At 39.4% G+C, this 26,154-nt stretch overlaps 1 protein-coding gene across 5 annotated transcripts in view; it reads right to left on the reverse strand.

The window, feature by feature from the left end:
- Nucleotides 1-2,367: 2,367 nt before the first annotated feature.
- Nucleotides 2,368-26,154, reverse strand: part of UBE2E2 (ubiquitin conjugating enzyme E2 E2) — a 373,353-nt gene continuing 349,566 nt past the window's right edge. For all 5 annotated transcript variants that reach the window (XM_058729760.1, XM_058729757.1, XM_058729759.1 and 2 more), the window contains one exon: nucleotides 2,368-3,229. In XM_058729760.1, coding sequence (XP_058585743.1) covers nucleotides 3,132-3,229 — 98 coding nt within the window. In that variant the 3' untranslated portion in view covers nucleotides 2,368-3,131. The remainder of the gene's footprint in view (nucleotides 3,230-26,154) is intronic.

Genomic DNA, 26,154 nt, shown 5'->3' on the forward strand with positions numbered 1-26,154 from the left:
TTAATAAGACTGCATATTAAGAGGGCTAAGTGCTTTTAAGATTGACTTTTTAAATCTAAAGTATTAAAGTAAATATAAAAAACTTTGGTGAGAAAATCTGTAGATAAAAACACATTATGGGTAATTTCCTAAAAATTAGTCTTGTATTATATTAATTAAATTAATTTTATTTTAGGGGCACCTGGGTGGCTCAGTTGGTTAAGCATCCAACTATTGATTTTGGCTCAGGTCATGATGTCACAGGTTTGAGTGGTCGAGTCTGGAGTCAGGCTCCTCACTGACAAAGCCTGCTTGGGATTCTCTCCTTCCTGCTCTCCCCTTTCCTGCTTGAGTGTGTGCACTTTCTCTCTCAAAACCAACAACAGCAAAACCCCCCCACAAAACTAAAAAAAATTAATTTTATTTTAAAGAAAGAAATGTTACAATAAAAAAGAATGAAATCTTGCCATTTGCAACTACGTGGATAGAACTAGAGGGTATTACGCTAAGCGAAATTAGTCAGAGAAAGACAAATATCATATGACTTCACTCATCTGAGGACTTTAAGACATAAAATAGATGAACATAAGGGAAGGGAAGCAAAAATAATATAAAAACAGGGAGGAGGACAAAACATAAGAGACTCATAATTATGGGGAACAAACTGAGGGTTACTGGAGGGGGTGTGGGAGGGGGGATGGGATAAATGCGGAAGAGGCATTAAGGAATCTACTCCTGAAATCATTGTTGCACTATAGGCTAACTTGGATGTAAATTAAAAAAAAAATAAATTAAAATTAAAAAAAAAAAAAAAGAAAAGAAAGAGATGTTAAACACACAGTTATCTGACTCCCACCACACCCCCACCCCTGTCTGTTTTGGTCTATGTATCAGGGACTGGCAAACTACAACTTATGGGCCAAATTTGGCTACTGATTATTTTGATAAACAAAGCTTTATTGGAATACAGCTATGCCCATTCACACATATGGTCTGTAGGAAAATGTTTTCAAATAAAGTGAGTGGTAAAATCATTATTAGAAAGACAAAAAATACCCTATGTACTCTGGTTTAAAACTTACCTTTTCGATGTTTAAACAATATTTTCTTTAGGATTTCTTTTTAACCACAAAAACCTGCATCTTTTGAATCAGATATTTAAATCTGTTCCAAATAAAGATTTTAAATCTGAATCAGAAATATTTAAGAGGTGAATGACTTCCATTTGTAAATCCCACTATTTAGCAGTAAAGATGTTCCTCAAATGAGACCAAGCTTTATGGTGGGCTTATAACTGTGATTAGTGAGAGCAGGACTTTCCAATATGCCTTTGTAACACAGAGAACCCTGAATTTCAGTCAGCAGGTCAGTATGTTCTTCTTTTTTTTCAAAATCTTTTATTTATTTTTAAAATTTTATTTATTTATTTTTCAATTTTATTTATTTTCTTGAGAGAGAGGGCCCAAGTGAGTGAGGGGCAGAGAGAGAGAGAGAGAAAGGGAGAGAGAATCCTATGAGGGGCAGAGAGAGAGAGAGAGAGAGAGAGAAGTGGGTCTCATCCCAAGTGGGGCTTGTGCTCATTGAACACAGGGCATGGGCTCACCCAGTGCAGAGCTCGGACTCACAAACTGTGAGATCATGACCTGAGCCAAAGTCAGATGCTTAACCGACTGAGCCACCCAGGCGCCCCATCGGTATGTTTTTCAAACTGCACCACACACAAGTTTCTTCTGCCTCTATAGCTGCATACCTAAAATAGTCTGAAGGTCAAAGCGAGACAGACATACCCTTGTCACAAATGTATTGACCATGAATGATACAGTTGAGTTTATTTCTTCCACTAAAATTATGGGAGAAAACAAAACATACCTAAAATAGTCTGAAGGTTAAAGCCAGATATACATACCCTTGTCAGTGAATGCGTTGACCATGACTGACACAGTTTACTTCTCCCACCATAACTATAGAGAAAAAACAAAACCCAAACTCAAGGGTAATCACGACAACAATCTTCAGAGGAAAAAGGGAGAGAAATAAATTCAACAGTGGTTAAACACAATGATCAGTCTGACTTGACTTCCACTAGAAGGCTGTTTTTGGAGTCCCGTATTTTAATTGTCAAGTAAAGAAGGTTGTAACAGAAAGGAGGTCTATGACAAAGTAATGTGTGGCCAATATGTAAAGTGACAGTGACCTGAAACAACCATAAAATCATCAGGTTATTGACAGCTGGAGAAATTCCACATGGTAAGCAACTTAGCTACAAAGAAATATTAGAGGTCTGAGATGAAAAATACACTTGAATCTGTAATTGAATTAGACAAGCCTCGCTGCTCGTAGGGCTATGCTGGTCACCAGGATACAAAGCAAACGCTGGGTTACCAGAAGTGCATTTATCAGCCACAGTGATTTATTGAGTGCTTTAATAATACAAGTGTACATCAACTGATCCACAGTCAAAAGTGGCAGGTCCCTAAGAAATTTACAAGCACTTTAAGTAAATCAAAATACATATTATTTTGTTCAATCCAACAGTCTTCTGTGTGGGAGACAGAAGGCTAGTGATAAACAGAGTCTCAGTAATGCACAGTGATTCTGATTGAAGCTTTTGTACAAAAAACTTGTTCCCAGTAGCATGCACCCACCAATAAAGACTTCAGTACAAAAAATTAATCCTAAGCACTACATTTAAGTAGAAATGAGATATAATTCTGAATTTGTGTTTTCCCAAAGATCACATAAAAGGAAAAAAACCAAAATAAAACAAACACCAACAAAAAACAAAACCACACAGTAATACGAAGCTTTGTAAGAAAGCTCTTACTATTACAGATCTGACATTGTTTGCACTGAAAACAAAAGTTCCCATCCATGTTGAGGTGGGAAAAAAAACCCCCAGATCTTTCAAGTTAACAGAAATCAAAAAAAGGGAATAAATTGAGAAGGCAGGGGTGGAGGGAAGAGAGAGGGAAGAGGAGGAAGAGGAGGAAGGGACAAAGGATGGGGGATGGATGACACATCATCAGAAAAAGGTTCAAAATGTAATAAAAATAAGAAGATCAGAACCGAGGTCCGGAGGGGTGGGTAGGGCTATTGATGCACTTGGTGAATGTGCTTGCACAGGTCCGGCGGGGGCAGCAGCCAGCAGGCCCCTATGTGGCATACCGCTTGGTCCACTGTCTGGCCATCCGGTCGTGCTCTGCTCTGTTGGTCATGTACTGTGTGGCGATGCTGCCCACCAGAGGGTCAGCTGGAAGGGAAGCAGAGCCGGGAGTCAGTAAACAGAAGCAGCACCTCCTCTTTCAGAGCTGGGGACAAGGAGTGTCTGGAAAGCTAGCCCTCGTTCAAGGAGCAGACGGGGAGGTGGTAGAAAGCGGCTCTCTACCCTGGAACCACGTTGCTTTAGCAAGACCTGTAAATGCCCTGCCAGAGATAGATCACATCTCACACCAGTTGCCCAAAGAGTCGTCTGCTTGTGCCTTTACTGATGGCTCCTGTCATGTTTCCTGACAGGTCTCATTCTCTCTCCCTGTGCCCACCGCACGTCTCCCATCCTCCTCCCCTCGTTTTCAGATAGACTCTTCACTGAGAACTCTTTGGGAAGTGGTTGCGATGGCCTGGCTAAGTCCTCCACCCAGAGGCTTAGCCCCCCTGGTGGCCTGCACTGAGGGAGCCTTCAAGAGCCTCAGCCAAACACAATCAAGCAGCAGCCCCGAGTGAGACCCACTGACACAGGGGAAGCTGGTCTACCTCTCCCTCCAAACTGGGGAATGTCAAAATCCATATAGCTCTTTATTACAAAAATACTGGTAGATATTAAATAATAGCTAATACTCAGATACACCACGTCCTAACACAAACATACTAATTCCATAAAACTCGGAGGAGCTGACACACCAGGAAAGTGAAACACAGGAGGGTAAGTCACTTGCTCCAGACGGAGTAAGTGGAGGTGCCAGGCTCTGGGCCCGGAGCCCCCACACTTCACTACACACTGCTCGGGAGCCTGCTCTCCACCCAGACAGGACCCCCAAAAATCAGAGCAATTAAAAAAAAGTAATTTAGGTTTCTGGGGACCCCAGAATGCACCCCCTTTTCCTCCATTCTCGTCTGATTTTTATTTCCTCTACTTTTGGTGTTGAGAATTTGGGTGTATTAGAGCAAGTGGATAAGAAAGAACCAAAAGGAACAGGAGAAAAATTAGCAAACACTCTGTTAAAGACAAGAAAAGAGTAAGGAAGTGTGCCCATGCTCTAACACAACTGATAACTGGGGAAGATTCTGAGACTCTAGCCTAGTAAGACATTCATGGTTATAGCTTCTTAATATTAGAGGTCCAAGAGAAACACCACCTTTTAATGATCTGGTTAGGGTGCTGCTGCTGAAGCTTTTGAAAACCTTCTCGACAAGACACTGCTTACAACCTTGCTTATGTTTTCTTGGATTTGCGCTCAGCTTGTTATGATTATTCTAGGCAGAGGCCAGTGTCTTATGCTCACTTATATCACAAACAAATTCATAGACTACCCACTATTTGGGTTTGTTCAGAATTTCTGCCTCTCTTCACTTGCCCAAATCCTATAACTGAAACCACTGCCTAAACCAACCAGGTTCAAGAAGATGAAAACTAGGAATACCAAATGCTTGGAAACTGGCTAAGATACTGTAAAAAAAAAAATGCAGTCTTGCAGTTCAGATTAAGTAATGACTTTAGAGTCTAAAGGGACGAAGATCAGTCTGAGTCACACAAAAAAAATCATCTTGCTCTAATGTCTCAGTCTAGAATGCAAAACCTTAGTGAAAACATAGGTATTCTTAAGAGCTGAGATCTACGTCACTGAAGACAGGTGTTTAATTGAACAGAATGTCCATTAGTGAAATGCACTAAAGACCCATCTGTGCTTCCTAACTCAATGGTCACGGTAAAGGACAGGTTTAATGTCAGAATGACCAGTGATGTTAATGTTCTGCCTCAAATCATATCCTCACAGTGTGGGCATCCGGGAACAAGATAGGTCTGTCATTGCAGCTCAAAGGAAGAAGAAGGGGACAGATGAAGGATAGGGAACAGGAAGCTGTGGGAGGGAAAGGTTTTATATCAAGTGTTAATACTATTTTAGTAGGGGAAGAAAGGAAAATCTCATAAGGCGGAGAACTGGTAAAATTAACATGCATTGTGCAAAATTTCATTGTATGCTTAAACAATTTAACATTACATTTCTTTCAGAGATCCTTTTACCTTTTCAAGTCTGATTTTAAAAAGGCTATTTTTTCATATTATACATGCTAACTGTAAAAGCAATAATTAATAATAAAAACCACCTCCAACAATACATATGACAGGAAGTTGTAAGTGAAGACCATCTCCAAATTTACTCAGAAAGAAGTATTGTTAACATTCATAGATCTTCCTGAACTTCTTCTCTAAACACACAATTAAAAAAGATTAATGTAGAGACTGCTTTTATCATCTTAAAAAATCATGATATGGTAAATAAGTTTTTATGTCAATAATCACAAATTGATTTCATCATTTTTAACATTTACCTGAATAGCCAACTTCTGGTCTAGAGACATTTGGGCTCTTTTCAATTTTTGCTTTTATAAACAATGCTGTGAGGAACATTACTGTGCATACACTTTCACAAATTTATGCAAATCTGAAATTTGTTTAATGTACAAATGAAGGAATAACATAAAGGTATAAAACGAGGGAATTTAAACATCGAGTGTTGTTAACCACGTAGTTCTCAATGTTAAAATGTTTTTGGTGAATAGAAGAAAATTAAGATTGTAGGTTAGTGAGTCAAAACTATGCAATATATAAGCAGCAAATGACTATCACAGAGAATTTAATGGAATGAGACCCACTCTTTGTAGTGTATTTATAATTACGATCCTAAGTAAAAACAAATCTCCTTACATAGGTTTCATATTTCATGGATACAGATATGTCAGGGACGTAATAACAGTTTCCAAACATGCATTACTTGTTTCTCTAACAATTTCTTTCTAAAAAAGAAGAAAAATTCCCATCACTTTAGGTTTCTACATTGTTACTACTTTCCCAAATCTTCATCCGTCTTTGATATTATCCTCTATTGGTCTTCCTCCTCTTACTAAAGAAGATCCACAAAATTTATCAGTGGATAAGTAAATGAAAGTTTAAGTCTTCTACACTTTTTGCCTTGTTCACAGCAAAAATTTGAATTTTTGAGAAGAGGAGCATGTTTATGCTTACAGCACAGGGCTGGATGATTTTAAGCACTTAATTCTCCCAAATACCATTGATGCATCTATTAGAGGTTCCCTGAGGCTGAGGAACAGGATTTACAGGGTGGGGTCAATGGAAAATAATGGGGGTGAGAGTTGGTTTATAATGCTCTTCATTAACTAGACCTCTAAACCACACCATCTCGTCTGTTTAAGAAAAATGCCATCACTTTTGTTGACACAATACTAGTTATGAAATACTAGCCTGAATGAAAGTGCAAGACTGAAAGACCATTGATTGGCAAGGGGCAGTACAACTTCCTCTTCTCCCAGCTCTACCTCCTGGTCTCACCTCTGCCTCCCAACACAGTTTCAGGCGCAAAGAGAAGCTATTCACTAAATGCTTGTTGACTGAACAGCCATCATGATTATTTACAAGTGAGTGAAAGGTGATCATATTGAGTACTCTGCCCCCTCTCCCATTTTGTTGAGATCTGTGATCTGCGCACCTTTGATTCTGGAAGGTGAAGTCTCAGACAACTCCTGTAACTTCATCGCCCAGCTGGCCTCTCTCTCTTGGCTGGGGCTACACTGGGTACCCTGGAAGCCAAATGGGTTAAAGCTTATCCAGAAAGGGAGGGGAGGGAGACAAGAAGCAAGACTAAAGGAGATAAAGAAGCAGCTGTATGGTAAGAGGGGACTGGAAAAGACAGGCAGACTACTAAACTGCTGAATGATTCTATTTGCAAGGTCAAAGAACATTCTATCTTGGTTGGTAGGCGATACGGGAAAAATTACATGGAAAAAAATTTTGATTCCCTTTTCTTAAGAAAACAAATATGTTCTTAAAAAACACAAACAAAAGTAGTACAGAATATAGGAAAAAGGCATGGGCTTTGGATACAGACTGCTTGGGTTTATATATCAGTTCCACCAAAAACCGAGTCACCTTGGGCGAATTACTTAACTTCTCTGTGCCTCAGTTTCCTCAACTACAAAATGGAGACAATAACAGTAACGACTCCATAGATTGTTATAAGAATTAAATGAATTAATTCTTGTAATGCACATACAAAATTGCTATTACTTTCAAAATAAAGACTGGCAACTAAGTGTTCTTGTGCATCTTTTAAAATATAAATCTGTTGGGGTGCCTGGGCGGCTCAGTTGGTTAAGCATTGGACTCTTGATTTCTGCTCAGGTCATGATCTCATGGTTGTGGGATCAAGTCCCACGTTGGGCTCTGTGCTGAGTGTGGAGCCTGCTTGGAATTCTCTCTCTCCCTCTATGCTCCTCCCCCATACTCTCTCTCTCTCTCTCTCTCTCTCAAAATAAAATAAAAATAAATTTTAAAATCTAAATCTGATTGTCTTAGTGAAGACATTCTCTTCAGATAAAATCTAAAAGTCCTTAGTAGGCCTCCCAAGATCTTTGATCTAGACCTAGTCTTTCTAGCCTCCTCTGCTCATGCTTCATTGAAGCCAGAAAAAACAGCTTGCAGCTTCTTCAATAAGCCCTGCTCTTCCGTAAGTCTGAACTTTTGCTTCTGCCATCTCCTTTGCCTAGAAAGCTTCTATTCATTCTCAACATTTAGCTCAAGCATAGCATCCTTGGGGATGTCTTCTAGGAGCTTTCTTGCAGTCTTAGTCGTCCCATTTCTGTTTTGAGTGTTCCCATCCCTATTACTGCACGGAGAATACTGTCTTTTAGTTGGCTGTTTACTAATCTGTATTCCCCCCTGGACTAGAACCTATGCATTCATTCGACAAATATTTATTGAGTCCCTACTCTGTACTGGGTACTGGAGAGCTAGAGCTAAACAAAATCCTGCCTCATGGGGCTCTGCCTGTCACTCCGCTTCCCTCTTGCTAAGTCTGTTTACTGAGTGAATATAAGTATGGACAGAAACACATGAGACAATAATTAAGAAGCACACACAAAATAGCAACCATATCACTCCATATGGCAGGTATCCCTGTGTGGTAGTACCATCATAAGTTGGTTCATCACAGACGTTTCTTCTCTAGATGTGAATTATCGGCAAGTCAGAGAAGGGGACCTGATGGTGACTGTGACAGCTTTCTTTCACTTTTCTGTTTTTTTTAACTTAATTATTTTATTATTGAAATCTGTGCTTTGCACTTCGCCATTTCTTCGATTCTTCAAGGTTATAAACGACTGCCTTGCCAGCCGTTTCATAATACCTGTGATAATATGATTCTTTTAGCTCCCATCAAGTCATTGGAGGCTTTCTGTATGTCTGCCTTGAAATGATGTCAAGTAGCTCATTTTTGTGTCTTTCATGGAATCTTTCTTCTGTGGTTCGGTCTAACCTAGTTTTATTTAAGTCTTATATAAAATGAATAAGTAATAGATTCTCATTATAATAAACTCAAGTAACAAAGAAGTACGTATGATATCAAAAACATTACCTTCTTCCCTCTATTTCCTCCATCCCTATACTCCTTCCATCTCAAGGTAACCACTGTTAATGGTTCGAAACTCATCCCTCCATACTTTTTTAAATTTATGTTTACATCAAATGGGAATCACATAAAAACATTCTGCAACTTGCATTTTCCTCTGTAACAATACACTGTGCTTGCATTTATATGGCAGTACGAATACACCTAGCTCATTATTTCTAATAATTGTAGGGCATTCCTTCATGGTTCTTCAGCATTCAATTCTCCGTTCCTCTACAGATGCACACTTAAATTTGATCTGATGTTTTGTTATAACAACTAGTATTACAGTTTTGTATAAATCTCTGAGCACATGGCTGGAAGTACTTCTGGAGGGGAGATTCCTGTTAAGTAACAGTGCTGGACAAGAGAGTACACATCTCAAACTTTTGGGGAATACTGCTGAGAACTGCCTTCACTACAAGGAACTTACCTTGTTTCTAGGCATTCTCAGCAACACTGCATTACCTATCTTTGTAATTTTTTTTTGTTAAGCTAACAAAGCCTGTTATTGTTGTAACGGCCTTTAACTTGATGCCTAAGGTTTCACATTTGCTCAGTTTTGTTCACTATTTATATTTCTTTCTCTGTGAGTTGTTTGCCTTTGTCCATTTTTTCTTACCAATATGAAGGAGCACTTTATGCATTACAAATATCAGGCATGCACTGAAGTTTAGCTTGGGCCTCAGTATTTAGCCAAAATCTGCATTAGTGTTTGGAAGACCGAACAGACAGATGCCTCCTTTGACGCCATTTCTAGCTTTACCGAACTTGCGGAGCTCACAGATCATATAAGTTACCATCATCTTTAATAAGCACAACACCATCATTCGTACTCAATGCTACTATGTGAACAGTTGCTTTAAAAGTATTGGTAAGCGATACGAGGGTCACTTTGGACGGAAAATCTCTTTCAGCCAAAGACAAACACTGTGACATGCAGGGGAGTAATTTGGACCTGCCTCCTCAGGTATTCAAACAAATGTTCCAAGTGAGACAGAAGAGCAGCTACCACATGTGAAGAGGCTGCTGGAACAAAATGGTTGGTAGCACTGTCTGCTGTTAAACACCGGCACTGACAGGAAAGGACTTGGGAAAGACCAGCGGCTGCTGGCAGGGAAGGCAGCACATCCAGTGACTGTGGGAAGCAGCAAGCATGTAGAAATATGAGAAATTAAAATGCGAGGGGAAAAAACCTTATGTTTGCTTCGTCAATATTCAGAAAGTGATTTCTTTCAGCACCGCACAGAGCTTCTGCTCACGGGAGCACTTCAAAGACCCTGTGCCCCCACCATCAGCCAGATCCTCAGGGTCTGGGCGTTGAGAAGGCGAGTCTTTACCTTTCTGTAACTATTAGAGGAAAAGGAAGCTTACCGACCTCAGAGCAAAATCTACCAGTAACCTACACTGGCATAAATAACCTCTCCTCCCAATTCATGCTTTTCATTAAATGAAAACATCTATTTAAGTATTGCAAATATGCACAGGAGCCATCTAGTAGCTGGCAGTGCTGAGAAATTACATTGGTACATCATAATGACAAACTTTAAAAACATACTGAATTTTTAATAATGAAATTATAATATTACTTAAATTCTTAAAATTTCAGATTTACTGCTGTATCTCAGAGGATCATTTTACGATGGGAATATTCAGCCTTGCCTTAGGCTGTTCATTGATTTTAACACTGGCTTTTCAGTATTCAGCCAAAATAAATTCAGTGCACCTCTAACAATAACACTATTTATCTATTATGTGTGGAGAAAATATTTTCTCTCAGTGTATCATTTGCCATTTCACCTAATTTATGATGCCCCGTGCCATACATAAGTTTAAATTTTTTAATAAGTCTATTTTTCCTTAATATTTTCCAGTTTCATGTCATGCTTATTTATAAAGGCCCCCTTCGTTCACTCCAGTATTTTAGAAATATCCCCCTCTATTTACATATAGTAACTTTTATGTGCAACGCTAGCTTTATCATTCCTAAGATTCCTATACATATCTGGATTTGATTCTGTACTTGATGTTCTTTCAATAGATTAATTTGTCTTTTGATTTATTTGTTCATCCTGCTTTTCTCACTATAGTTTTATAGTGTGTTTTGATATCTGGTAGGGTAAGTTCTTACCCTTTCCCATTTTTTTTCTTCACTAAAATTTTACTTAAAGAACCCTAATCTTGATGAGGTTAAGATTCGGAGCATTTAAAGCAATTTCACCCACGGGTATAGGAATCTTCTGTTTCTTTTGAAGAATGTTATCAAGATTTAGGAATATCTGAGATATTCCTCTGGATCTGCTAATTAAATCAAGTGAGTAGGACAGAGTTAAGGTTTTTGTATTTTGGAATGTGGGGAAACAAGACTACTAATTATAGGCCTAGCCCAAACCAGAAAGATGGTTAAATACCCTGAGAAGATACATTTGATTTAAACCAAATGGTGAATATTATCCATAACCTAAACTAGATTTAAATTTGAGAATGCTAAATAGAACTGCATACAAGTCTAGCAAGATACGCTGTTACTTCCGAATTAATAACCAGTGATGGTAAAAGGTACTGAGTATCTCAAATTCTAAAGAAACCATGAGTACCTTCCATAAGACTTATTAAGAGAAGATGAGCTGGCTTGGACAGCCCCAGTCCCGTCATAAAATACGGGAAAGGAGAGAAAGAAGTTTTGTGGGAGTACGGAGCTATTATCTTGGGAGTGTGGAACTTCCCTGTCTCCCTTCTTCCACCACCACAAAAATGGGGAGAGGATGACTTTTCCCTCTCAAAGCCAGGTGAAGAGGGTACCAAGACACCCAACAGTAAAGACTGGGGTGCCTGTAAGAAGCAGACTGGAGTGTGATCCCCGGCCCGGGATTTGCCCCTTGACTGAGTAGCAAGAGGGAGCACCAAGGAAATGGTCTGTACTGTCTCTGCTAGCTCATGAGTGTCCTATCAAGAAGGCAGCTCCCCAAAAGAGGGGACCATAGTAGCTAAGAGGCTCTTAAGAGAATGCTATGAGAGGGGCAGTGGTATTCTGGAACCAGCTTGCCAGCCAATTTTTAAATTTTTAGGAATTTTAAACACCACCATTATTAAAAATTAACATTACAATTAAATACATTATTTACAAACAAGGGGAATCCTTAAAACTCATCATTTCTTAATTATTTTACTGCTATGATTACTATCCTCATAAAATTTTTTTTATGCCTACTCCATCTGTATGGTGGAAAAAAACAATGTGCTGCCATGCATCTTGCCCCAATTATGCATCCAATAAGGTCATGCATGTAGCCTGAATTGGCAAATGCTACAAATTAGGACTTGGTTTATTGTTTTATTGATTGTCTGGAGCTAAGAAAGCGATGGAAAAAATGCAAATAATACAGATTAAACCTAAAAGTGTAGTTATGTCTAGAGTCCTTACATTGTTAAAAGCATAAAAACTGGAGGATATATTCTTCCAGCATTGAACCTATTATCTCAATTCAGCAAAGGAGTTGCTCATGACACTAATAAGTGAAATTCCAAAATCCTTCTTTATTTCACTTTGGTCTTAGTTTTTAAAAAAAATTTTTTTAATGTTTATTTATTTTTGAGAGAGATAGAGTGTGAGTAGGGGAGGAACAGAGATAGAGGGAGACCCAGAATCCAAAACAGGCTCCAGGCTCTGAGCTGTCAGCACAGAGCCCGACGCAGGGCTCGAACCCACGAACCATGAGATCATAACCTGAGCTGAAGTCGGATGCCTAACCGACTGAGCCACCTAGGCATCCCACTTTGTCTTAGTTCTTAAATGAAAATATCATCCGTTCATGTTAGAATTCCACTCATTTGTCAGCTGCAACCACAGGATGGAAAAAAATCACTGACTCACTGCTGGGAGAGTCTACTGACTACATGGAATTTACATTAATGAGTATTGTATATTTAATTACTTGTAAGTTGTGTACTACACATTCTTTACATCAGTAAAATATGTAATAAACTTATGTACACCACCCCACTCCCACCCCTAGCCCGTTGTTAAATATTTAGCAGGACACCACAGGAGAAGGGGTTAGTAAGAGGCTGAGCCAGGGCTGGGTCTTCCACATCAGGGAATCGGGCAGTGAGCTCTCCCAACTACCCATGACAGGCAGCATTTTGACACCTGTCACCTGTCACCTGTCAGGCATGGATGGCAAGATGGTGCTTGCCAAGAAGCAGTGAAGATAATAACCACAGGAAATTAGGTAAAGGGACACTGTCTTCATTCATTACCTAGCCTCCATATGCTTAGGAGTTAGGCCTTGAAAAGGGAGGAGAAGGTGGTATCTGAGAGGCAGACCATGTTCCATCCACCCTGATGGGAGTGGAGGAAGAAATTAGATTTAAATCAGGTATGAGGTCGGAGTTTAAAAATGGACCAGACTGGCTAACTGAAAGTGACCTGGATGATATGAGATCTGCTAAATATTATTAAGGAATAGAAAAGCAAGATCAACAAAATAAGGCCTAAGGCAGTGATGGGAGAAAATTAAAACCATTCCATATTAATGCCCACTGAACTGAGACTGCTCAATAAACACAAAATACACTGGCTCTGATCTAAAGTACACGGTTGATAAAATATTTTAAAAAATTTAAAAGCTCATCCTCTAAGTCTAACACTGTAGTGCTATGTACATTAAATCAATGTGTTTGGAAATATAAAGTGTTCTGTTAGAATAGACTCATCTAAAGAACAGCACAGATGGTGCATTCCTACTGAGAAGCTATTGGATTACAATGCCAGGCTTAGTTAAGCAATAATTCCTAATGAACTCTAGGAAAAGAGCCTTACAGTAGAGGACTTGCTTAAGACACCAGAAATTCACACATTGCTTTCCCTAAAAGACCGCTGCAAAGAGCTGTTGCTGAACCAAGCAGGAGTCAAAGATGCCAAGATGTTGAAACTGGGTTTTGTTTTTTTTTTAAAGCAGCTTCAACGAGATACAATTCATACAATTTACCCAATTAAAGTGTACACTTCAATGGTTTTTAGTACATTCACAGTTATGCAGTTATTACCATAATCCATTTTAGAACATTTTCATCATCCCCAAAAGAAACCTGGGACCCCGTGGCAGTCACTCATCCTCCCAAATTTTCCAGCCTGTGGTATCCAGTAATCTACTTTCTATCTGTATATATTTGTTCTGGACATTTCATATAAATGGAATCACACACATAGGGTCTTTTGAGATTGGCTTCTTTCACAAAACATAGTATTTTCAAGGTTTTATCCATGTGATAGCATGCATCAAATCAGACCTCATTCATTTTGTTTTAATTTAACGTTTATTTATTTTTGAGAGAGAGGGAGAGAGACAGAGTGCAAGCTGGGGGAGGGGCAGAGAGAAAGGGAGACAGAATCTGAAGCAGGATCGAGGCTCCAAGCTGTCAGCACAGAGCCCAATGAGGGGCTTGAACCCACGAACCGTGAGATGATGACCTGAGCCGAAGTTGGACGCCCAACTGACTGAGCCACCCAGGCACCCCACATTCATTTTTTATTGCCAAATAATATTCTATTGTATGAATATACCACACTATGTTTACCCATTCATTAGCTGATGGACCTGTGGGCTATTTGGACTTTTTGGCTATTAGAAATAATGCTACTATGGACATTTTGCTTGAACATGTTTTCATTCCTCTTGGTATATACCTACGTGTAGAACAGCTTGGTCATATGGAAACTCTTTGTGTAACCGTTATAGGAATTGCCAAAGTGCTGTCCAAAGAGATTGCATCATTGTACATCCCTACTAGCAATGTGTGAGGGTTCCAATCCTCCACATCCTCATCAATACTTGTTATTATCTGAGGATGGTACATTATAGTGAGAGAATAGCTATTTTTAATAGTTATTAAAAAATATACACTCTTTATAAACACTTGTTACCGCCAACCATGGGAAACAAATGATCTTCAAAAGGGTATTTTTCTCATGGTCTCTAGCTGCAAGAGACTGAAGATTATCCTGGATCCGCTCTTCCCTCTACTTCCCACCCCAAATATAGGTAAAAACGACAACAGCAATCTAATGAGACTTGTTTGTAATGTGTATCTTTTCTTCAAAATAAAAAGTTTTATTTTTATTCCATAGTCCTCGGATGTAGTCCACTCTCTACAAACAAGTATTGTAATTTATCAATTTTCCCATTGCACAGTGTTTTCTATTTACACTCTTCAGTGGCTAAGAGTGGTACAGGAGATGGCTTTCAAGAGTGAGTGTGAATATAGCAATTGTGTCCTACATACTATCCTACGTGTCCACAGTCTCCGTTGCATCTGGGAATCTGGACTCGAGTCCAGGGATATAAATAGCCCAGCTCAGAGCCAGAGATGGACAAGAATCTCAAGGGTTTCCGTTTACCAGATCATTCTGACTGCCTTCAAGTGCCAGACATCTGTAATTGAAGCAGCTCTAAGGATGCTGTCCCTGTTGAGGAATAACACTGAGGGTGTAGGCTTTGATTAGGGCGCAGGCCTTGCTCTTATCCTCTCCTCTGAAAGGGATGTTGTTGAGTTCTATGCTAAGGCTAGAACCCAACCATTCTCTCTGTCTATCCCTGTGCTTGCTAACTCCTATCTCTTGGTGAGGGTAGGCAGTATTTCTTTCTCAGTCTTGTATCACAAAACCAGTAGTATTTGGGCACTTTGGGTGACCAGTCAGTAAGTATTTGTTTAATGACTGAATTAATGGGTAATCAGACCCACTGATGAGGATGAAATTTAGCATGTAGATGTCATCAAGTTCCTGGCATCTTCCTCCTTCTCGTGCATAAGGCTAAATGACATTTATACCCGTAGGATCAGCAGCTCTCCAAGTTGCTGACTTGAGATAGTAAACATTTGGGCAGCCCTCGTGTCATTATTTTGTGGTTTAATATTTAGTTACCTCTGCTCCGAATCTAAAACAGACAATACGATCTATTTCCTTTAATTGAACTCTTGCTTTCTTCAAGCTTCCCTATCTTCTTTTCTCAGTCTTTGAAGATTTCAATTCTCATAATTCATATAGTCTTTTTTTAAGTTTTTAAAAAAAGTTTATTTTTATTTATTTTGAGAGAGAGAGACAGAGAATAAGTGGGGGAAGGCCAGAGAGAGAGGTTAGACAGAATCCCAAGCAGGCTCCATGCTGTGAGTGAAGAGCCTGACACGGGACTTGAACTTGTGAACTGTGACATGACCTGAGGCCAAATCAAGAGCTGGATGCTTAGCTGACTGAGCCACCCAGGTGACTGAAATTTGTATATTTAGTCTCTGTTCAGTATTTTCTTGTTTTATGGTATCTTGCCTGAACTCGAACCGGTCGTTTTAACCCGGTGGGCAAAATGTTCTCCCCTACTTCTGCTTCAGCCAAGTGGGCAGGTCTAATTCTAGGACTCAAACTATTATTGTACTCTTCTGATATAGGTAAAGAACCACGTCCAAACAAATTCTAATATATCATAAGTGGCAAACTGTTTCTCATTTTTCTGCTAGCAACATGGGGTGACAGGAGGGTTAACCCACTGGGGTACCATAAACTAGGTAATATTCACTGGTCTTAGAATGCATCCTTCTTGTTCAACAGGATTGGTTTAGAAATCTGTGGGAGCTCAGGCATAGCCAAGTTTACACAGGTGCTAGGGATGTTGTCATAGTGGCTAGGAAGCCAAATCCTGGCGATTCTGATCCCCAAATATCTCTTGGCCCTTCTCTTCCTCTTCCCTCTTCATGGTCTCTGTCATCTTTTACCTGGATCATCAAAATACATTCTTAAACCTCTCTGCCTTCAGTTTATTCTCAGGTGAACTAAACCTTACTTTTTAAAGTCACAAACCTGGTCATGTAAGGTCTCTCTTTCAAAACTTTCTATTCCTGCCCAACTTCACCACCATGCCCACCCCACATGAGACCCCCAATAGCAAGGCTAACTATGCATAAAGATGTACTTTTGCTAGTAACCTGTTTGATGTCCCTGATGATTTTCACCCATTAAATTGTTTTTTTTCTGTGGTGCCTGGGTGGCTTACTTGGTTAAGCATCTGACTTTGGCTCAGGTCATGATCTCATGGCTCATGGGTTCGAGCTCTGCATTGGGGCTCTGTGCTGACAGCTCAGAGCAGGGAGCCTGCTTCAGATTCTGTCTCTCTCTCTCTCTCTCTCTGCACTTCCCCCACTCGCACGCTCTCTCTCTCCCTCAAAAATAAACATTAACAAATTGTTTTTTCAGTACATTAAAAAATATTTTATCTCCTTTTAAAAAAATATTTATTTTTGAGAGAGAGAGAGAGAGACAGAGAGAGAGAGAGAGAGAGAGAGAGAGGAGATAGAGAATCCCAAGCAGGTCCTGCACTGACAGTGCAGAGCCTGATGCAGAGCTCAAACTCACAAACTTTGAGATCATGACCTGAGCCGAAATCAAGAGTGGGTCACTTAACCGACTGAGCCAGGTACCCCTGTTTTTTCAATATCTTAATCATACTTTTATCTTCAATAAGGGCTGTTCTGTTTTCCCTTCTCTTTAGACAACTAATTAGTGTTTACTGTTTCTGGAGGAAATATGTTTTCAAAAGAGGTAAACATATTAATGTGACAGAACGCTGTAACATAGACTAGTGTGAAATCATTCAAAAAGGAAAATTCATGCTAAAAACTTTGTGGTAAGTGTGAAGTGCTGGCCTATATATTAAAACAGCATCAAAGCAAAGTGGCTTCCGTCTTTACAGCCCAGAACAACAACTCCTGACAATTTGGTCAGTCTACATTGTCCTTGTCTTCCCCAGGGAGATCAATCTGTGCAGAAGAGGAAGAAAATACAAACCACTGATGTCATGGTAGAGACTGGGGTGTGTGTTATGAAACACAGAAAGGAAGAAAGAAAAGAGGTGAGACAAAACAAAAAAAAAAACACTTATCAAAGTTATCTGTCTACATATTAACTCCTTAGAAATAATGAACTATTGTTTCCGATTTTATTTTTAAGTAATCTCTACACCCAACGTGGGGCTCGAACTTACAACTCCTGAGGTCAAGAGTTGTATGCTCTACTGACTGGTGCCCTAATAATGCTGAACTATTTAGTCGCAGTCATTTTGTCCTGTATGTGAGAAAGAGAAAAAAAAGATCAAACTGCTTGTTGTGGGATTTTTCTGATCAGCATTTTAAACTGGATTTTAAACCTTTTCAGAATGAAGCCAACTTCTTTCTAGCCAGCTGGCCCCTATAACTGGTGGAAATCCCACCTCTTCGCTTCCTGCTGCTTCCCTAAGTAGGTCTTTGATTACTCCTAACAAGCCCTGTTGCACCGGCCTCTCTAACCTGCTGACCTTTCTTCACCTTAATACTTCTTAGCCGAGCTGCAAGCCTCTCTTACTTTGAAAAAAAATGCCAGGCCTACTTTGGGACAAGGACATACATAACAACTCTCCACCTTTCCCACTCTTCACCTGAGTGTAGTAATTCAGAGTTGGGCCTCTCTCTAATTGACTGCATAGCAACTTTGTAAAGTAGGGGAAATCCAGCTTGTGTCTGGTTGGCTCCCTCCCCACTTGGCTGATTTCCTGGCACATTTCCCCCTCCTGACATGCACAGACCTTTCTCTCCCAGAGGAAATGTTCATATGCCTGATCATAATGTGACCCTCCTCTAAGGTGCCATCTTTTCTACAGGTATGCACATTTTCAAAGAGAAATACAGAGACCACATGTAGCACCAAGTAATGAAAGTAATGAAACGTGATTGGAACAAAAGAGTGTGTGCGTAATTTAGTTGTTTTTTGACTAGGAGGAATCTGGGGTTCTTCAGATCACACAGCCGAAGGCTACCATCCACTCTGCCACTAAGGCACCCACCCAGCGCAGCGTCTGACACACAACTGTATCTTTTCCATCCTCTCTCATAAGCCTGGTTTTGATTACTACTTTTCAGGTAGCTAGCAGTGCTAGTCATTCTTCATGGAAATCTGACCCTCATTGACGCTTTAACTTTTCAAATGACATTTTAGCATTCATATTCTACTACTTTAATTCTTTTTCCAAAACACATCATTGAAAGTGAGAAGATAGGTTATAGAAAACTACCTTCTTGGCTGTGATCATATAGATCATTTAATGGATGGGAGGGACCATGCTTTTTTTACCCCGTGGATGATGCTAACAGGGGTTCACCTACAGGGGTTTTAACCCACTACTATATTTATTCAAGATTGGTCAAACCATGGCATTCTTTTTGGAAATTCAAAGGCCACCCTTGATTCAACAAGAAATAGGACATGATGAGGCCCTAATTTTTAAATACTGTGTGGTGGGCACAGTCATAGGTCCCTAGATGCAAGGCTTCATGTGGAGTATTTTTTTGAAACTAAATTTCGGTGTTAAAATTCAATCTGGTAACAACCACTAAATTATACAAGCATATTTAAATTCTAAAATAGTTATTTTTACAGCAGCCTTATAACGTTTAATTTACCCCCTTGCCCTGAGAGATTTAATGAATGCTTAAAACAGCTCCACCTATTTTTCTATAATTGGCTACATTTGTTCCCAGTATAAACATTCTGACTAGATTTGCATAGTGATTATATATGTCTGGAGCTAATATTTTTTGGTGGTGGTGGTGGCGGGAGTGGGGGGGGGACTGAACAGACCTACTGCCCCTAAATGAGAATGAACTCATATCTGCATAAACAATTATATTTTCACTTGCAAATTAGGTACCGTTTGTATCTATAAGGTTTTCCTTGCTTAAACAGCCATTCTTCAGACATACACACAGTGAATATTCTTAGGAATGATGGTTTTAAAAATATACATTTTTTGCAAGGTTAAATCAACCCTCTAGACTTGTTAGTTTTGCTCTATTTTGTTAGAGGTCATGAGAACAAATTTTTGGTACTGACACATTACTTACTTAGGTTTAAAGACACACACACACACACACACACACACACACACACACACACACAAATACAGCCCTATGGAAAATATACTCCTCAAAGACTATTTGTGATGAGAAAAATTAATAGAGTGGATGTCTTTTTAAATTTTATCTATTTGTTACATTTCACTTATAGAATACTTTTAGTGAGGATTCTTGTTTACATCCCTAAATTGTCAGTTTGAAATTTACGGACATCAAAAATATTTTTATTCTTCCAGATAAAACACTAAGTCAAAAGCTTCAAAGAGAAAATCATTAGAGAATACATGACCTGCTCAGCACACCAGGAGAGCCTTCCAGTTCCATAGTAATAAACAGATTAATAGAGGGATAACGGAACAGCTTCTTGGCCTCTAAATGAGAATACGGCCACTATTTGTGTGAACAATGACTATATTTTCAATTGCAAATTAGGTCCAGCAGGTACTACAGGGCTTTCCATATTTAAATTTCTCAGTCCAGGATGATCAAAAAAATTAGTAATCAATCAAAATAATATTGGAGAACTATTCCTGTAAAGATAACAAAAGAATTAATTATCAGCATTTAACTTGGTTAGAGGTTATTTCTAATGTACATGCCACCAAGCCACTGTTGTGTCAACTCATGCAAAATATTTCAACCAAACTTCAAAATTCTTATCGAAGGGACAAGTAGAGTTTGTGTCCTTTATTCAGTATCGTTAAAGAAAAAGGAAAGAAGGATGGATATATAAGGATATATAAACTGCTCATGGCAGGACAGTCAGGCTCTACTGGTATTTTTTTTTTTTTAAGTTTTTATTTATTTTGAGAGAGACAGAGACAGAGTGTGTGGGAAAGGCAGAAAGAGAGGGAGAGAATCCTAAGCAGGCTCCTCACAGTCAGCTCAGAGCCTGACAAGGGGCTCGAACTCATGAACTGTGAGATCATGACCTGAGCCAAAATCAAGAGTCAGAGGCTCAACCAACTGAGCCACCCAGGCGCCCCTAGGCTGCTGGTATTAAACATGACTATATCTTATTTCTGGAGACAGTAAGTTTTGCTTAAAATCGGACATGAAAATTAGCTTAGTAATTTAAATCTAATTCTCGTTTGTACTAAGTTCAAGTCTCTAGTATGTGATATCTGACACAGAAAGACCCTCAGGTAAACTAGTGTGGGGGTGACAGGTCATGGTTAAGGCTGACTAAAAGGCAGAGAAATTAATGTTTAATGTTTTCCATGCTCAATGGCTCGTTGGGATTGCCTGTCCCTGGGAGTGATGTTAAATGCTGAATGAAATGCACTTGGATTCCTTAAAAGGTGCCTGGCTGTGCTAACAAGGCAACCCTCAAATTTACAACCAAGTTTTAAACCAAAATAAAAATGAGTAATTGTTTCTCCAGAGACAACATAAAAATAAAACTTTAGGGCTTAATTTCATTAGCTGGTTATTTTTAATCTGTCAAAACTAAAGTCCATGAGTTGTAATGTTTAGCCCAAATCTATAGCAAATCGTTACATTACACTTGTGTTGAGACTTCAGTTTTCTGATGATTTATTTGACTGATCTCATTAGAATTTCTTAGGAAATTGTACTTAATTTATATCATGGGAATGAAGGTGTTGTAAAAATTTGGTTTAAGAACTTGAATTGGTCAATAAATACCATTTAGATGAGCAGATTTTAGTGAACACAAGTGTGGAAACAGGCAAACCAATACGCCCATCCTGGATCGGGATTATCCAACTGATGGATCCTAAGAAACTATGTCATATTTTAAAAGTTGGTACGTATTACCCCTCGCATTCACTTAAAATATGCCACAAGTTAAAGGAAGGATGAAATTCTGTAAACTAACCACAAGTGAGTCCACTTTGGGAAAATCTGCTGAGATGGTACCTTGAAATTCCTTTTCTTGGAGACTGATTTCAGGATGGTCCAAACATCAATGCTACTTTTAAATGGGTCTGAGATTCAGGCATCAAACTGAGAAGAGATGTGTGTATACTTATAGACAAGTCTGTGTATGTGTCTTCTTAGGTGTATAAAAGTGAGGGGCAAAGGAGAAGCTATAATGAAATGAAATACTGATTGTGTATACTTGCACTTATTTGGGTTTTCACCCTATACTTACAGAATAGAAGATATTAAGCAATGTACTTTTGAGTTCTGAGAATGAATGTGCAGATCAGACATGGTTAAGTCTGAGACGAGCCCAAAGTCATGGTGAAGTATTCAGGCAACCAGGTTTTGTTAGGGCATCAAGCCATTAGTGGCTTTGGAGGACATATCTCATTAGGCGGAACCAACGCTTGCCCAGCTACTATTGTTGGTGTGTCTTTGATAAAATGATCTATAATATAACCTTCAAGGGATATCAACCCAGAGTATAACAATGAGAAATGCAGTAAGACAGCCATTTTGACATGCTCGTCTCAGACTTAGGCTGACCTAGTGTGTTGATGTCAAGAGACACAAAAAACTAGAATGACTTTCTAATGGAATTTGTCATTCCCTATAAACTCCAAGGAAGCCTACTTAAGCCTCATTGGTGGACAAGAGGGTAGAGAAACAGAATAACAGAGTACCTCGCTAATAAAGAACTGAGAATTTACCTTTGAAAAAAGTTACAGATGAGGTCTGCCAGGCTTCTTTGAAAAACTGAGTAAATGACTAGGAAGTTGAATCTCATCAGTTGTATGAAATACATCATACATTACTGATAGGTAAAGAAAGGAATAATGTTACATAACAGACCAATTCTGTGTGCACGATTTCAGAATGTTAGTATTAGTTAAAAAAAAATTCTTTTTTAAATGTTTATTTTTGAAAGAGACAGAGACAGAGTGCAAGCAGAGGAGAAGCAGACAGAGAGGGAGACAGAATCTGAAGCAGGCTCCAGGCTCTGAGCTGTCAGCACAGAGCCCGATGCAGGGCTCAAACTCATGAACCGTGAGATTATGACCTGAGCCGAAAGCTCCCCACAAAATGTTAGTATTTGTTTTAAAGTTGTGTAGGATTTTAATGAGTTAATTTACAATATAAATTTTAGGGGTGCCTGGGTGGCTCAGTTGGTTAAGCGTCCAACTTCGGCTCAGGTCATGATCTCATGGTTCATGAGTTCGAGCCCTGCATCGGGCTCTGTGCTGACAGCTCAGAGCCTGGAGCCTGCTTCAGAGTCTGTCTACATCTCTCTGCCCCTCTCCTGCTTGTGCACTCTCTCAAATATAAATAAACGTTAAAAAAAATTTTTTTTAATAGAAACTTTGATGGGATTGAAGAAATGCTGGGTTCCTGAGATATACGGTTTAGCCACCTGAGGGGCATAAAGGACAAAATTCTAAACCATGAATTTGTATTATATATATTAAGGATGAATCTTTAACTTCATATAAACTTAATGAATGTACATAACACCGGTGTTAAAAAAGAAACAACAGGCCCCAAATGGAATCTCGTGTGCGAAACCCCATGTCAGCAAACCAAGACTTAATACCTAACCCAACTGCTGTTTTAGCCCCTCCCAGGAATGGAATCTTAACTGGTCGGTCTGGAATTTCCGGGTCAGCACTAGTGACGTAATCCACCTAATAGACCCCTTCCTTCCCCCAAAGAAAGATGAGGTAATCTGTTGTTGCTTTTTTTTTACTCCCTGCCCACTCCTGCTCGAGAGCCTTCCATTTTGTACAGCTCCTTGGAGCTCTTTTCTATCTGCTGGATGGAATGCTGCTCAATCCATGAATCATTGAACAAAGCCAACTGGACCTTTAACTTCACTCAGTTGAATTCTATTTTTAACACTGATTTCACCTTAAATCCAAGATCAGCTAGTTTTTAACAGTGATAGAATATCAACAATTCTAATCTGCTTTCTTTTCTTGTTTCTTTCTGAGGTTTTGTCGGGTACAGCTTTTGAGAAAGCCTTCTCATGTCTAAAAAAATCTGAGGAACTTACTGTTAATGATTGGAAAAAAATAAGAACAGAACAGAGGTGTTTAGAAAACCAAACCATTTCTTCCAGAAACAGATGTCCAATTTTGGATGGCTATGTATAATCCATTTTAAGAGCTGTGTCAGTTTATTCATGTAAATGGGAGGTTAAAAATCACTGACCAAAACAAAGGCGCCATAATTACGGCTATAAGCATGCTGAAGTATGCTTTGACAAGACATTAAAAAAACTTAAGACACTGTGATGGGAAACGGCTTCACTCCACGCCCACAAGTCATGCTTCTTTGTAGTTATCCTCTTTTTCCCTCAAAAGGTTATAAACTTCATAGTATCATTGATTCTTATTTTAGCATTTTATTTGACTAAAGTGTGACCAAAGGTTTCTATTATTCTATAAAAAGAGGAAATGCAGACATTTTGGGCTATGTTAACAATGGAAACCTGTCAATTTATTGATTTTGTTACCTTACTAAAACACCATAGACCAATTTTATGATTTATATAAAGGTGAAAATTTTTCCCCCTGAAATAATCTTCAACTTTGATATGAAGACCTTAGTTTAGATATAATCAAGGTGATTATGAATCGATAAGAAAATGTTTATTAAAATTCAGAAAATAGGGGCACCTGGGTGTCTCAGTCGGTGAAGCGTCCGACTTCAGCTCAGGTCATGATCTCATGGTTTGTGAGTTCAAGCCCCATGTCGGGCTCTGTGCTGACAGCTGAGAGCCTGGTGCCTGCTTCAGATTCTGTGTTTCCCTCTCTCTCTGCCCCTCCTCCACTCATGCTATGTCTCTCTCTCTCTCTCAAAAAAATTTTTTTTTTTACAAAATTAAATAAAATTCAGAAAATAAAGGACTTTTTAAACATTAAAAATTTCTATGGTAAATGTTATTAACATGTTTTGGAAAATTCATTTTGTTATAAAATGACTAACTCTTATGGCAACATGTAAATGTATTAGTAGTTCAGACAACTGGCTGACAATAGCAGGAAAAGGAGGAAAACAGGCTTCCAGAATTTTCATCATCCTAGAAGTCAATGTTTTTCTGGATGATCTATGGCCATGGCTACATGTTCAAAGGTTTGAATGGTAGTTGAAGAGCATTTCAGACTGTGCTTCCTTCATGTGGTAAAAACTGTTGGAGAGATGAGGTTAAGCTAGCTGAGATGCCTCAAAACCGTATATTCTTAAAGTTTCACAAGTACAATCTGTAAAAAAAGTCATTACAAAAGAAGAAACAGTGACTATTCCTAATGACGAGAGCCAGGATTCCTGATTGTGCAGACACTGAGCTGCAGGGGCGACCTCTCTAAGGGCTACCTCCTAACTATTTAGCTCTTGGGACTGCAGAAAGGCTCAAACCCAAAACTTCTCTGTGGGGACATCCTTGTGTAGGTTCTTTTTACCTAGTGCCTCAATAATATCAACATCTGAATTCAGTGAAGTAGACATTTACCATGAGCCTTTTACAATGCGGGACATCTTGCTAAGGAGTAAGCAAGACGGGGAGGAGGATCAATTCCTGCCCTTATGTCTAAAAGTTTGGAATTGACCCAAGGGATACAGGAGTGCTGCTGCATAGGGGCACTCGCAGCCCAATGTTTATAGCAGCACTTTCATCAATAGCCAAAAGATGGAAAGAGCCTAAATGTCCATCAACTGACGAATGGATAAAGAAATTGTGGTTTATATACACAATGGAGTACTATGTGGCAATGAGAAAGAATGAAGTATGGCCCTTTGTAGCAACATGGATGGAACGGGAGAGTGTGATGCTAAGTGAAATAAGTCATACAGAGAAAGACAGATACCGTATGTTTTCACTCTTATGTGGATCCTGAGAAACTTAGCAGAAGACCATGGGGGAGGGAAAGGGGGAAAAAAAAAGTTAGAGAGGGAGGGAGGCAAACCATAGAGACTCTTAAAAACTGAGAACAAACTGAGGGTTGATGGGGGGTGGGAGGGAGGGGAGGGTGGGTGATGGGCACTGAGAAGGGCACCTGTTGGGATGAGCCCTGGGTGTTGTATGGAAACCAATTTGACAATAAATTTCATTAAAAAAAAAAAAAAAATTTTGGATAAAATAATACCAGGTCCACCTTCGAGGCCAGTGGGTAGTGTTGGATCTTAAATAAATCGAGGAGGGGCGCCTGGGTGGCTTGGTCGGTTGGGCGTCCGACTTCGGCTCAGGTCATGATCTCACGGTCCATGAGTTCGAGCCCCGCGTTGGGCTCTGTGCTGACAGCTCAGAGCCTGGAGCCTGTTTCCGATTCTGTGTCTCCCTCTCTCTCTGCCCCTCCCCTGTTCATGCTCTCTCTCCGTCTCAAAAATAAATAAACGTTAAATAAATCGAGGAAATTCTGGTCTAGTCAACCTCCAAAGTCCCCTAGGAACTGGTACGCAATGCAGACTATTTTTATCAGCATTGATATTTTTATCCGACTGAAACTTGACATATACACTGTACTGGTGGGCTTAGGCTGTCACAACAAAATACCGGAAACTGGGTGGTTTGAACAACAGAAACTTATTTCCCATAGTTCTGGAGGCTGGGAAGTCCAAGATCAAGGTGTGGGCCAGTTCGGTTTCTAGTGAGGATTCTCTCTCTGCCTGGCAGGTGGCT

The sequence above is a fragment of the Neofelis nebulosa genome, chromosome 5 (genome assembly GCF_028018385.1).
Source record: "Neofelis nebulosa isolate mNeoNeb1 chromosome 5, mNeoNeb1.pri, whole genome shotgun sequence".
Lineage (NCBI taxonomy): Eukaryota > Metazoa > Chordata > Mammalia > Carnivora > Felidae > Neofelis > Neofelis nebulosa.